This window comes from Galleria mellonella, unplaced genomic scaffold (genome assembly GCF_026898425.1).
Source record: "Galleria mellonella isolate WM207_F2 unplaced genomic scaffold, CSIRO_AGI_GalMel_v1 utg223, whole genome shotgun sequence".
In the NCBI taxonomy this organism is placed as follows: domain Eukaryota; kingdom Metazoa; phylum Arthropoda; class Insecta; order Lepidoptera; family Pyralidae; genus Galleria; species Galleria mellonella.
This window is the reverse complement of record NW_026442042.1, coordinates 2,132,812-2,147,755: the sequence shown is the minus strand read 5'-3', so window position 1 is coordinate 2,147,755 and position 14,944 is coordinate 2,132,812. Positions and strand designations below refer to the sequence as shown.

General features: G+C 32.5%; 1 protein-coding gene across 6 annotated transcripts in view; it reads left to right on the top strand.

Moving 5' to 3' along the window:
• The window catches only part of LOC113517414 (GATOR complex protein Iml1), a 28,465-nt gene that overhangs the window by 554 nt on the left and 12,967 nt on the right, over window positions 1–14,944 (top strand). For 5 of the 6 annotated variants that reach the window (XM_052894596.1, XM_052894595.1, XM_052894594.1 and 2 more), the window contains exons 2-16: window positions 227–364; window positions 1,200–1,369; window positions 2,038–2,304; window positions 2,491–2,633; window positions 3,187–3,374; window positions 3,715–4,192; window positions 4,270–4,412; window positions 5,349–5,549; window positions 6,131–6,277; window positions 7,018–7,173; window positions 8,790–8,804; window positions 10,219–10,436; window positions 11,319–11,530; window positions 12,393–12,567; window positions 13,094–13,291. In XM_052894596.1, coding sequence (XP_052750556.1) covers window positions 227–364; window positions 1,200–1,369; window positions 2,038–2,304; window positions 2,491–2,633; window positions 3,187–3,374; window positions 3,715–4,192; window positions 4,270–4,412; window positions 5,349–5,549; window positions 6,131–6,277; window positions 7,018–7,173; window positions 8,790–8,804; window positions 10,219–10,436; window positions 11,319–11,530; window positions 12,393–12,567; window positions 13,094–13,291 — 2,849 coding nt within the window. The remainder of the gene's footprint in view (window positions 1–226; window positions 365–1,199; window positions 1,370–2,037; window positions 2,305–2,490; window positions 2,634–3,186; window positions 3,375–3,714; window positions 4,193–4,269; window positions 4,413–5,348; window positions 5,550–6,130; window positions 6,278–7,017; window positions 7,174–8,789; window positions 8,805–10,218; window positions 10,437–11,318; window positions 11,531–12,392; window positions 12,568–13,093; window positions 13,292–14,944) is intronic. The other variant, XM_052894593.1, reaches the window with a different exon arrangement.

Genomic DNA, 14,944 nt, shown 5'->3' with positions numbered 1-14,944 from the left:
TATTAATTTATTATCAAATGAACATTGATAAACCACATAGGAAAGCCCTATAGAATTGAAAATGTAAATTGGTCAGCATATTGGTTTCCATAACCTGTCATTTGGGCTTTTGTAGAGTTATGAATAACTTAACCAGCCATGTTTCACCTAGAAGTACATGTTCTTTATGATATTTTTGCTATAGAAATTGGATGCAAATGATATTATATATTTTATTCATTTTCAGCTGAGGATTTAATAATAAACCTCAAGGATTACCCAGGACTGAAAGAAAAGGATATTGTGGAAATCTATCATCCTGAAAATGATTATCCAAGGTTGCTGTTACAAGTTACTAAGGTGGATGCACCGGGCCGTGGCAGAGGTAGTTTAAAAATATTTACAGCTATATATGAAATTTTAATATATTATACTGTTAATACTGCTTGATCATTTATCTATATTGACCATCTGTTAAAAAGCAGCCTCTACATATCACAGCAATATCAGAGACGTTACTGAACATTATTAATGCTTATAAGATGATCTAGAGCATAAATACCCAGTATATTATTTTATTAATAACACTACCAATTAAATATTTACTGTATACAGTTGACCTATGTTCAGCAGTGGACAGATAATGGCTGAGATGATAATGTTATACAGTTTATTTTCAATTGATGGAACTGTTCACACAAATAAAAATAACAATATTTTTCACTCAAAATATGCTTTATAAATTAATATATTAACAATCTATTGTCTAATGTGCATCAATTGTTATGATATCTTAGTATATCATAAATGTGATAATTTGTAGACATTTGTATGTTTATTACTTAATTACACTTAAATAGCGAATGAAATTTGGTACAAGGATATATTGTATCTTAACACAAGGAAAATCTTATATACTAAGTTACATGGGCAATGCTGTAGGAAACAACTAGTGTAATATAAAATATGATTGTTTTCTGTACAAATTCTTTAAGATTAGCAATGTATTACATTATTAATGAGTAAAACAATTTGGTCAGACCCTTTGGGGTATTATAGGCCAAAGACTTAGAAAATCTTGATGAATTTTTTGATGACACAGTAACCCCACTTTTATGCACCCATTGGATAGAGTTCTTCTAAACTCTAGAGGATCACTTTAGGTTATGTTATATTTTTCCAGTGTCGCTTGATTGATGATGATTATGATTTTTCTACAGATACGATCAGTGTGGAGCACAGTATAGCAACAACATTCCAGTTAAGAACATTTGCCGATGTCTATGTCAATATTGTCAATGTAGCCGATGTAGCTCTAGACTCTGTTGAACTCACATTTAAGGACTTATACATGGGAAGATCTGAAATGTGGAGGTTGAAGAATCATTTGGTAATATTATCCTTTATTTATGTCACGTGATATTAAATACAATAATGTGCTCTGCATTTTCTAATATTTATATCTAGTATATTCTACTTTCTTATGAAACTTAGAATGTTAAACAAACTGATTGCCCTGTAAACACTCACAGTACCGTGGACATTAATTAAAATTGTGACACTGATGGTATCACTCATATATTATCATTCCTGAGTACTAAGCTATTATGCACCTACTTCCTGTAATTTCATCCCATCTTCAAACTACAGTCATGAAAACATAGCTGATAATCAATAGAAACTGGTTTAAATAGTATATATATTTACTAAGCCATGTAGTAGTAGTCTTGCCATGTGGTCCCAGCATAGAATAGACCAGACTTTCCTTTTTCGTGGGTGTTGTAAGAGGCAACTAAGAGAACTTAATAGTCGATGGATGTGCAGCAGTGTCTTTTATAAAACATCACCAAGGTTTAAATGTGGCTGCCAACCTGCTTGCCAAACATGACAACTACTGGCAAAACCCCCCAATAGGGGGAGGCCTATGTTCAGCAGTGGACAATTAATGGCAAATATGATATATTTACTTAGTACTTGTGTATCTATGATATAATAAAATCATTAAAAAAATATATATATCTTTACAAAATTGACAATTTTGTTTCCATTTTGTCACAGGTAAACACTTGTGTTTATTTAAATAAAAAGATTGAATACTGTGGTGGAGCAATTAGATGCCAAGTATATGAAATGTGGTCCCAAGGAGACAGAGTGGCGTGTGGAGTAATAACAGAAGACACAAAGATTGTGTTTAGATCATCAACTTCTATGGTCTACTTATTTATACAAATGTCATCTGAGATGTGGGACTTTGATATCCATGGGGATTTGTATTTTGAAAAGGCTGTTAATGGGTTCCTTGCTGATCTTTTTGCTAAGTGGAAGGTAATATAAAAGGAAAATAATTCTAATTAATTAATAACAATAAATAATTTCTGTTTGGTATGCTTTATATTGCTCTTGCGCTGCTTTGGATTTAAATGTACATTAGATTAATATCCCAGTAAATCCTTGTTAGAAAACCATACAATATGATTGGTTTAAAGCCTCATATTTTAATTATATTTTCAGAAAAATGGAAGTAATCATGAAGTGACTATAGTTTTATTTTCAAGAACATTTTATAAAGCTAAAACATTAGAAGAATTTCCTCAACACATGAAAGAGTGTTTACAGCAAGATTATAGAGGACGTTTTTATGAAGATTTTTATAGGTAAAGAAAACCTTGCAGTGGAATCCAGTTCCAAATGTTGCTTACTACAATAATTTAATATTTATGAAATATACCTATTAAATACTAGTAATTGAACCCGGTTTCGCACGGGTAGAAAATAGAATTTTTGAAAATAATACGTAGTTATATTACTTGCTGAAAATGTAGCTTTCAGCAAGTAACATAATTACAAATATGTATGTAATAGATAAACGCAAAAACTACTTAATTTTTTTTTTAAATTGGTAAAGTAGTTTTTGAGTTTATCTGTTACAAACAAACAATCAAATATTTCCTCACTATAATATAATATTATAATTATTCTTACTAATATTATAAAAGTGAGAATGAGTTTGTTTATTACCCTTTAGTGCCTTAACGGCTTAATCAATCAGTATTATATTTGGCAAATATGTAGGTATATATAGATTGGAGAAGGACATAGATCACTTTTTATCCCAATATATATAACATATATAGATTACGCGGAAGAAATCGCGGGTATAAGCTAGTTTAGTACTAGCTTGAATATAATTAAATATTATGTTTATAGAGTGGCTGTCCAAAACGAGAGATATGAAGACTGGTCTAATGTACTCCTTCAATTGAGAAGACTGTTTACAGATTACCAAAAGATTGTATTACAATACCATGAGCGACCTAATATGGAGATACCAACCGCCATAAACTCAACTGCAGCCCAAGGCAACTTTCTGGAAGTACTGAATATGAGTTTAAATGGTAACATTTGTTATCTGTTAAAGTATTAGTTACTAAGTGTTTTTTAAATTATCATATAATATATATAAATTGTAGAGACCATTGTGAATATTTTTTGGATTATCAGTTAACACATAATGCCATAAGTACATAGGACAATAAATTATTTTGTTAGTCCCTTTGCATCTTTATATATACTTTTTGTTGGTATAATGATATAAATTATCATTACAAAAAATATACAATTGGACATTGAATACATTTAAGTATTTGCAAGATTGTAAGAGACAGTCCTCCCTCTCCATATATTTTCTTTTATTTTAAAATATTCCTTATTGATACTAAAAATGTTGTGTTGCAGTTTTTGAGAAACATTATTTGGATAGATGTTTTGATAGAACTGGACAATTGAGTGTAGTCATAACCCCTGGAGTGGGCGTATTTGAAGTAGATAGAGAACTGACTAATGTTACCAAACAAAGAATTATAGATAATGGAGTCGGAAGTGACTTGGTCTGTGTTGGTGAGCAACCTTTGCACGCGGTGCCACTATTGAAGTTCCACAATAAAGACAACAATTTGAATTCTATAGATGATTACTCTATGCCACATTGGATAAATTTATCCTTTTATTCCACCAATAAAAAAGTAGCATATTCCAATTTTATACCAAGAATTAAACTGCCACCAAGAAAGAGCCAAGAGCCTCTCAAGAAAATGTATGAAGACGAAAAGAATGGAAAACTCTTGAAAGAGGATGAATATATGCATAACTCAATATTTGATTATGATGCATACGATGCTCAAGTGTTTCAGTTGCCTCCTGCTCATAGTACATGGTTAGTCTTAATCTATTTTTTTGTTAACAATAAATGTTATTTTTACTCAAATTTACTATGTACCATTTTTATTTCAGTGTGCAAAGGGTAGCTCGTACGAAAAAGACGTCTGTAGCAGGATTAGAAGGCATAAATAGGAGAAGTCCCCCTGCTATGCATCATAGAAAAATGTCAGACCCAGATATACATCACAGTTTGGGTGACATATTAAGTGTAGGAAGTATGTATAATATGTATATTACTTTTATGCAGTTCGTATGTTTAACTGACCATGTATTGTAGGTAATACAATATTAATTTAGATAACTAAACTAAGTATTGACTAGGAGTATATTAAACTTATTGAATGAGATTTTTGTTGAAGAGCCATATCAACATCAATTTGTGAGTTCCGATAGTCATCGGCATATGTTGGATTGTAAATTGATCTATAAGTATTAAAGTCCTCATAAATAAGTGTGGTTATTTTATATTAAGCGCTTTATCATATTGTAGTGTTGAGAACAAAAAAATTAAATTGTCCAACAATTTCCATTATTGTTGTATAATCGCTGGTTTGTTATTTTTTTGAGATCTACAAAAGTCTATTGATTTTTAGGGTTCTGTACTTCCAAAGGAAAAAAACGGAATAGGATCACTTTGTTGTCCATCTGTCCGTCCGTCCGTCTGTCAAGATCCTTTTTCTTAGAAATGCGTGGAGGTATCAAGAAGAAATTAATATCATATACTCAGGTCTGCAATCTCTTAAAACAATAAAAAAAAAATCAAGCTTCTGAATCGACGGAATCAAAAGATACTGCTGTTTATGTTCTATTTATAGCGCTTATCTTGGCATTCGCAAAGGGAATCAAAACCTATAGGGTACTTCTCGTTGACCCAGAATCATAAAATTTGGCAAGAAGCGATGTCACGTAGCACAAATAAAAGAAAAAAAATTAAATTTGGAGTATTTCGCAAAAAAATTAAACTTGATGATTTTGTACGGAACCCTCGTTGAACAAGTTCGATTCGCACTTGACCGGCTTGTTAACAATAATAAACTCCAATGAAATGGAGAAAAAAAAACAACAATAAAGTCAGTTTATTTTTATCTAAAGCCAGTTGGGAATATCAAGCGTATATTAGACAATGTGCTAATCAACATTACTTTTTTCAGACAAAACGAACGCATTCGATTCGAACAGCGACGCAACGGATAGCCCCATGTCCAATAAGCGATTATCACCCCGCAGTTCGATCTCTTCTCACAAGCCCGTAATTAGGACTGGCCGCGCCCTCATAAATCCATTTGACCCTTCACATGTCACCGTCAAACTTACCAGTAATAGGCGGAGATGGACGCATATATTTCCAAAAGGTAAGGAAACCATAAAATTTCATATCGAAATCTCTTAACGTTTGCAATATCTATCTACTTATAGTAATGCTAAATTATTTTCTGAATTTTCATAATTTACATTTGTACAACTTGTTTATCATTACTGAAAAATAAACAGTTTATATATTTTTACTGTGTTATAAACCAATATAAAATTATATTCTTATTGCACTTCAGTCTTCAAATTCTTCTCATACTTAATAAATGAAGAATGTACAGTGCCATCTCGTGATGAGTATTAACTTATCGTCATAATCGTAGAATACTGACGGATCTTTATATGTAATCTTTATCAGATCCGTCAGTATTCTACGACTATGACGACATGTATATATATTAAAGTATTAGTATTTTGTATTATTGTCGAATTTTCCGTTAATTTCATTACGATAGGACAACTGAACTGAGTACATACTCACTTATCACATCTCAATGGTACCCCGCCAACGTATACCGTTACCGGGGTGGTTACCGTTCTACTTTTTTTCTTTTTAAATCGCACTGGAAATATCAGACAATGATAGGCGTTCAAAATGATTACAATTCTTATTTAACTTTAGGTCCAACTGGTGTGTTAATACAGCAGCACCACTATCAAGCGCGGCCGGCTGGCGAAGCGACTTCTCGTAGTGACACACAGGACAACAATAAAGAAAATGGTTCCGCCTCTGTAATAAATAATAACCATTCTATATATCAAGTTGATGGTAAGTGTTTTGGTTTTTGTAATATTATGATTACAAGCTTAGTCTAGGTTAATTTTGCAAACTGAATTAGAAACAGTTATTCCTGACCATATTTGCTGAAATTTTAAATATATATTTAGTTCTGCTGATTATACAATACTCAATATATGGGGTGTAAGGGACAAGTTAACCAAAACAAAAACAGCTGATTCAGATCAATGGTCTGAATCAGGTGGTAGATTATTTTTCCATCGAAAATGCATCCTGTATTGTAGTATTTCCAAAATGGCCGCCACCACATGGAGGATGGATTCTATTTGTTCACAAATATATTAACTATCCTGCCAGAGGGAAACAAAGCTGTCTACATATCTACCTTAATTGTATTTCTACCGCCAAACACATGTGGTAACTAGCTGTTACAATAAAGTATGAGATACGGCAGTGAAATCATTGGGCATGAAGACAACACCATTGTTTTCTGAAATGGCATATGGAAGATATATATTGTTGTATATTATTTTTATTTTTAAATGATTCATTGGTTAAATAAATTTCTAAAATATTTACTAAATGTGATATGTATAAAATAAAGGTTATCTTGAGAATCATTACACCAAATTGTTCGAGTATGAGTCTTCTTGTATTTAGGATGTTAAGTATTTATAGTTTTTTTTTTTTTTTTTTTTTTCTAATAATGTAATAACTTTTTTACTGATTGTTCATGTGCGTTGTTACTTATTTTATATTTATAACTTTAGGGAACGTAATGGGTCGTAAGCGTATGATTAGTACGTCAGGTGCTATGGCCATTTTGGGAGCAACCTTAGGTCCCCTGTCCGCCACCAATAATGCTTCCTTGGCGTTGCTGTGGGGCGCCACTGGAGAACAGGAATGGACACCAGCCCTTACAACAGGTTTGGATATATTTTTTACATTTTAATTACAGTGTGCGTGTGACAGTCATTTGGTAGGCTTTCGTCAGTTTGAATAAAGTATATCTATCTCGCTTTACTTTGCCCATTCTATTTCTCTCTGGATCATAACTAAAAAAAAAAAAAAAACACAAAAATACTTTATTCAAATAGTATTTTTCTTTGAGCATTTACAATAGAAGGCGTCATTAGCGTATTTTATTTTTTGTCAAAATACTAAGAGCATGTTCCTACGACTACGAAGTATAAAAATTACTTCATAATATCTGCATAGAGCACATTTACAAATAGGTTAAAATAACATGCAAATACGGGGGGGTTAGCAATATTTTATATATGACTGTATTACACTTCATCTGTGATCCATTCATAAAGTGAAGTTATATCAGTTTATGTGTAGAATCAATCGAGTATTAAGTATATTTATAAATGAGTTTATGTGATGTATTATTAATGAAATATTTTTGATTTGTTATTTTTTGTAGTATTTTTAATGTAGAATTATCATTGTACAAAATATGTATAACTTATATATCTACAGGTTAAACTGTAATAGGAAGCGCCATCGCTTCCTATTGTAAATGCTAATCGATATAAAATATCTGTGACAAAAAGATCTCGTCATTGGTAAAGTCTATTCATAAATCTTCAATTGCTTTAACATTGGGAACGATTCTAAGTCATTTATCTAAACCTATTTCTTAATAAGTAAGCTTAAAAGTTATGTAAATTTACTGTTTAATGGACCATTATATACTAAATTTATAATAATTTTGTCTTATATTTATTAGAAATTAAGTTCATATTGGTACTTAAAATAAAGATTTTGCTGTGATATTAAATTAAAATTTTAAAATTAGAGATAGGTTTGGAAGTACCTCAATAACGATTATGGATTGTCAAAGATAGGTATACCCTTATAAGATGCTTACCTTTCACGATAAGTGACTTGGTGATTTCTTATAAAGATAGTTTCGCGAACTCAAATTTATCAATAAATAAATCATTCTTGTTTTGACACAGATGTACATTATTTATTAAACTAAGTTCCTAAGCTTATATACATAGGCTTGCAGCACAAGGTATCTAGTTTAATAAAGAAAATAAACATGACAAGTTTATTTAATGTATCATTAATTTAATAAAAATGTCATTCGAATATATCATTCTAACTATATCATCATTTCAAGGGGGCCCACATCAAGGATTGATTATGTTCAATATTCATAAGGGTATTCGCAGATAAGTTGTAAACTGTATTAATGTTATCTAGACAGGCCGAAAACAATAAGAAATTAATGACCATATAAAAAGGAACTCGTATACTCATAGGGGTGGTGGTATTAAAAGTTTTACTTGCGAGTTCTCGAATTTCGAACCGAAGTCTTTTAAAACAATAATGAATATAGAATAGACGATTTGTAACTTTGTTTTATTTGAGTTTTTTTTTGTTAAAAAAAAACTAGTGCATTTGAATCTCCGAATTTTAATATTATTAAAAACAATTCTGCGAATGCCCTTGTCTACAGTTGAATTTTTAATGTTTCATGATGCCTATCGTCGCATTGAAAACGCGTTGGGATGATCACCGCGCAAAGCGAACCGAGCAATAGGTTTGATATCATTATTGGATTTACATCGAGTAGTTAATGCCTTAAAGTGATTAATTGCCACGCTGAAGGGGATTTTATTATACTAAAACGAGCAAGAATGCTTCTTAGTATTTCATTATTAGCGCAAATCCAGTACCTCTTATCACAGTATGAAACACATTTATTCGTTATTAATGAAAATGCTACCTGTGCATTTTTGTCAATAATTTGACATAAGCTCGGCTTTACTATTTCACCTTTGCATGCATCACCCTATAACTCGCATGTTTCATTCTTAATCTTTTCTGCACTGACTGCCTTTATTAGTTTTAATTATTATCACTTTAAATAGTGTCATTATGTTATCATTTATATTTGTATCCTGTTTCACGATTGTAATAAGCGTTATACAAATATTTTGTATTTTGAAACAATGCCGTTTTATCGCATGACCCCAAACTTTTTTGTCATGCCGTAGGCACTACGACTACTAGCCTTAGTTAGCTGAATTACTATGATACCATACACAGTAATAAAACGTAGATAGCTATTTAATATATTCAAATATTTATTATTTATTAATTGTTATTGCGTAATTAAAATAATCAAATCAATTGACTATCATTATATATTTGTCACATTGGATGCATTTTGTGATTCGGTAAAAGCGAGAGCAGCGTATATTGTAGCATGTATGATTTGCCTTGAATGGTTGAGCAGTCTGGGCAATACGAATAGTGCAAGCAGCTACTATCTTGCATTTTATTACTTGTAACATTGGTGATCTGTTCAACTGCTCGCAGTTTTTTCACATTCCTTCTTCTCGTATGCCCGAATTGTAACCGTAGTGGCGGCGCAACAAATCGAAAAAGAACGCAAATTGCACTCAATGCATGTGACAAATGCATTAAATGCAGTAGTTGTCTTAAATACATGTAATAATACATAATTTATTGCATAGAATGTAACTAATATATTTGACTAGTTTCTTGAGCGCTACTTCGTACGCGTAGATTTCAGAATTAGGATAAATTAAATAGACTACTTCTAGATGGGGTATCAATATAAAGTAGATATATGTTATTATTTAAGTTAGACCCTCAGGAATACAACTGTGTAAATCCCATCTAATTTGGTGCAGTAGCGTGATGCCGTAACAAACATACAGACAGACAAAATTGCAAAAATAATTATTTTTTCCATATATTGGTCTTATTAAGACATTTTGTGTTTTTTTTTATCTTAATTCATGTACAGACATCATCCAGATACAATTTTATTATATTAGTAAGATTACAAGTGCATAGTGACATGTAAATTATATATATATATATATATATTTAATACAATTGTATGATAATTAAAAAAGGCCTTAATAGTTTAATAATTATAGCTAAAAGTTCAGGCACAATAACAGGACTTAACGTTTATACAGGTGTGGATTGGAAATCACTAACGATCCCTGCGTGTCTGCCAATAACCACAGACTATTTTCCCGATAAGCGATCTCTTCAAAACGACTATCTGGTGTCGGATTACAACTTGCTACCAGACGATGTGAACGCAGACTTTGCACAGAATCGTGCTATTTATAAAGAACCGTTAACGACCATGGAGGTGTTTAAAGAATTGGTATCACAGAGATTAGCGCAGGTTAGTAGTTATATTCAGTCAATTATGGTAAATAAGTACTTACGACATATTGTTATATTAAGTGGCAGATGACAAGCCTACCACTGTTTCACTGAATAATTATGTTTCTTGGTTATTCATCAAACTCACCTGCTACATGATATGGCAATTTATGTTTCATCATCACTAACGACAAACCATGAATTGACACGGTGAAGTATGTTCTTTACTGCATATTAATATATAGTTGAATAAAAAATTGTAAGTGAACCATTATAACATTAGTTGCTTTATCTCAAAAGTTACATTTTTATGCAATTTATACTGGTAAACAAGTTGACGGCCCACCTGATGGAAAGTGGTAACCGTCACCTATAGATATGAACAGTACCAAGGGCATAGTATACGTGCCGCTCATGATGCCCTTCAGGGATTGCCATTCCTGAGGACTAGGGTGTTATGCCTCTGGCCCTGTAATGTCCTTGTCATATCCTACCTTTCAAACCTAAACACAGGCACTAAAGACTTGAGAGATGAAATTTTGCAGGTAAATTCCTTTAGGATGTAAACATCCCCTAAGAAAAGATTTTTAAGAAGTATATTTTGCTCCAAAGTAAACACCCGGTTGCAAGTATATATATCAAAATCATAAACAACAAAAACATAGTCACAAAAATAAAGACGAATTGATTTCTAAACATGTTTGATCTTTTTTTTAGAAGTCATTTAAATATATCCAGAATATTGGGAATTGCAGGCGTTGCCTGGTGTTGCAGGTGTCTGTAGGCTACAATGACTGTTTATCATAAAACGAGTTGTATGCACGTTTGCCACCATTGTGGTATAAAAAAAGATCGAGAAAACTGCGGCAAATAGCGAATTAAGTTATAAATAATGTTTTAGGGATTCCAATTAATAGTGGGTGTGAACGAGAACGACATGATCGAGGCGCACTGTCCGTCCACGCCGGCGCCGCCACCTTCTAAGGTCGCACCGCAGTGCAGCAAGCCTGCCAACGCCGCGCCTACCAAACGCTATCTACTCTCCATTGGTAGAATATTCCACAAGTTGACGCTAGTTGGTTCCACTATTACTGTTACTAGATACAGACCCAGGTGAGTATTGGCAATGATTTTTTTTTATTAATTTCTACGGCCCTTTGGCCTACTGTAGATTATAAAAAAATATTGTATAATTATTTATAATACACGTTTACGAGTACATTGTCAAGCTCTAATTTCAAACTTTATAGTTCATCTCATTTACGAATCTAACACCCGACCAATTTTATATTTTAGTAACGATTTGAAATAGCTATAAATTACGCAACGGTTATTACTACCACGTTACGCGAAGGCGATTAGAGACCAATTAAATCTTTGGTGCTCTCTGCAAATCAATTTAAGAACTAAAAATTCATTTATGACTATTGTATGAAGTTAAGCCGAAAACAGCCATTTTGATGAAATATCTATAAGAAATGGTTATTTTCTGCATATGTAAGCTCCATGTGTTAGTTTTATCTATTGCTATTCGATCAGTATGATGACCTATGGAACAGCAATAGCTTCAAATTACTCAGCTATGGAGAGAGCCCTCTCCATTCTCATAGCTCGAAGTTTCTTTGCGTAACAAAATCCGAAATGAGGATATCCTTAAAAGAACCAAAATCGCCGACTCAACTCAAAGGATAAGCAAGTTGAACTGGCAATGGGCTAGTCACACGGCTCGAAGAGCTGACAACCGATGGGAAAGAAAAGTTTTTGAGTGGCGGCCCCGTACAGACAAACGCAGTGTAGGACGACCTCATTCCTTATGGCAGGACCATTCCTTATGGCAGTCTATGGTGGAGGCCTATAGAGGAGTTCAGCAGTGAACAGATAACGGCTGTTATGATGACTCGATCAGTAGTGACTCTATTTGTATTTAGTCATTCAGCAATTAGAGCCCATAATAAAACCTATTTAATGATTCCAGGCATCCATATCCACCATTCAATATACACTACCGTTATCGATTCCACGCACCCAATCACGATACATACGAAGTTTCTTGGGTGTCTTTTACTACGGAAAAGTTAGAAACATACAACTGGAATTACATGGACCACTACATATGCACCAGGGGCGATACGGACTTCGCCCTTGTGGAGGTAGGGAGACTAAATATTATATTGTTTTCTTGATGGATGAAAATGGAATGGTAACCCCGCCTGCGCTAACGGGATACGCTGGCGGAGCACCAGTGAAGGTGATAGATGAGAATGAAAACAGACCAGTTAGCCCATCATGATGAATTCATTAGGAATTAACCGTGATAGTTTCTATGGGGAACCACGAGGAGGTCGACCTGGTTGGGTATATTGCTAGCAATGCGATTTTTAGTCTCCATTACTAACAATCCCTTCCCCCCCTCCATTATATTGTTGAAATAAATCTTACTACCCTTTCCACTGTGTGTCTTAAGAGGGGACTAATGGAACATAATGGTCGTGGAATGGGCAGCAGCGTCCCTTTTAAAATATCATCAAAGCCTAACTGTGGTTACCAACCCGCCTGCCAAGTGCGACAACTACAGGCATTTAATAGTTGTAGCCCAAAGTTTTACTCTTTGAGACGGGAGATAAGCTATGTAATATATAAAGTACCCTTTTTTAAAAAATAATTTCTTATTAAAAGGCCCTAAAATACTGGCGGTTCCGTACGTTACTCCTGCCGCTTCCGTGTCCCGCCACCAAACAAATACTAGAGGATGAGACCACTCATTGTGATATCTACCCAACGTCGACCCGCCAAGACCTCGATCAGCTCACCGATGGATTTTTAAAAATGACTGAACTATACTTCAATAAGGTCAAAAGACCCAATAAACAGAGGGTTAGTATACACATTCTAAAAGATGAGATATTATTTAAAAGTATGGATTTCATTTATATTGTACTACATTGGCGTCTCATGTTCTATGGGTATAGTAGTAGTAGCATTTTGAAGTACTTAGCCAATCGTAAAATGCTAGTCTATCCATAGCGAAGTCATTGTTTCTTACGAGGCGATTATTAGTAGAGTCAAATTATAAAATTTTATTAAAAGCTGATGTTTTCGCCTCCATTTTTTATTATATTTCATCGTGTTATTTTTCATGGATAGACTATCTTTATTATTTTTTTGGGAATCAGGCATTTGGTTTTAGTATCTAACATTTATAGTATCATTATTATTATTTTATAAAAAATATAGTTAATGCTGTTTAAGAACAAAATCCTGATTAACTAATATAACGGTTATGTTTGAGATAATCATTGCACTGAATGTTTAAATTATACTCGTATTCATCCAAACAAGAAAATTCTCGGTAGTTTTTTTTTTGTTTTTAATTTTCAGAAACGGTCTTAAATCTGTAAATTTCCGGCTTGTTTTATGAATGCCTAGTCGATTCATTTTAAATATATAATAATACCATTTTATAGGTACACCTCACTCAGACATCTCATTTTTATTTTCTAAACATTTGTAGACGTCTATCACCTATAATTTGTCAGATTTTAAAAGGCAAATTTGCATTGAGTCAGTTACAGAAGTACCTACAGTTTTTAAGTATTTTTGAATAAATTATTAAGATTTTTTTCTATCTACTGTTAAATAATAAATGAAATATTAAATACTACAGAAAAAAAAACACAGCCTCATTACTGTTTATTTCCTACAGTCCAAGGAAGTGACTAATTTAACAATTTTAGTTTTTAAACAAGTCAGTGCTAGTATATATGCGGAGGAATTTACTGCTAAAATATTCAACCTGTTCAGACAAGTCTGTTCTAACGTAACAGCGTTGTACATACTTGAAATAAATTTACAGTATGAAGAATACTGACTAAGAAGTTAACACTGACCCGTGGCAGAAACTGATGTAATGTAAATTTGCACTTACATTTTTTTTATTTCTAAACTCTTCTATTTTCTTTATAAATGAAATCCAGACTTTATTTGATACATTTAATCAAATTACCTTATTTATAAGGTAATTTTAATTTCTCAAAACACAACTGCAATATTTCCTGTTACTATTGATAATGATTCTGTACATATTTGTTATAAATATTATTATAATATTAACTATTACCTAATATATAATGAGCATGATATTTATAGATTGCACTTAGAATGTTGGACACGTAGTTGCTGTAACACTGCATGATCTCTGTAAAGCACTACTTTATTAAAATTTCTATCTAATACATAACTGTATAACCTAATATACAGGTTGCAACCCAAATTGCTTGCAAAACTTGAACAAATTTACTAAATTTACGCTCAAACATGAAATTCGATTCCTTTAATGTTAAGAGCATGATTTTATGAATATCACCATACCAAATCCTGCAACCGAGTTAATGAAGAATAAAATAAAAAAATATTTAAATCCACATAGCACATGTATATTTGTGTAATGCGCATGTACGTCGTACAATTATGAATTTTACTTTTATGTTGCATTATTTGTTATACGTAATTTCCTGTTTGGGTCCAAAC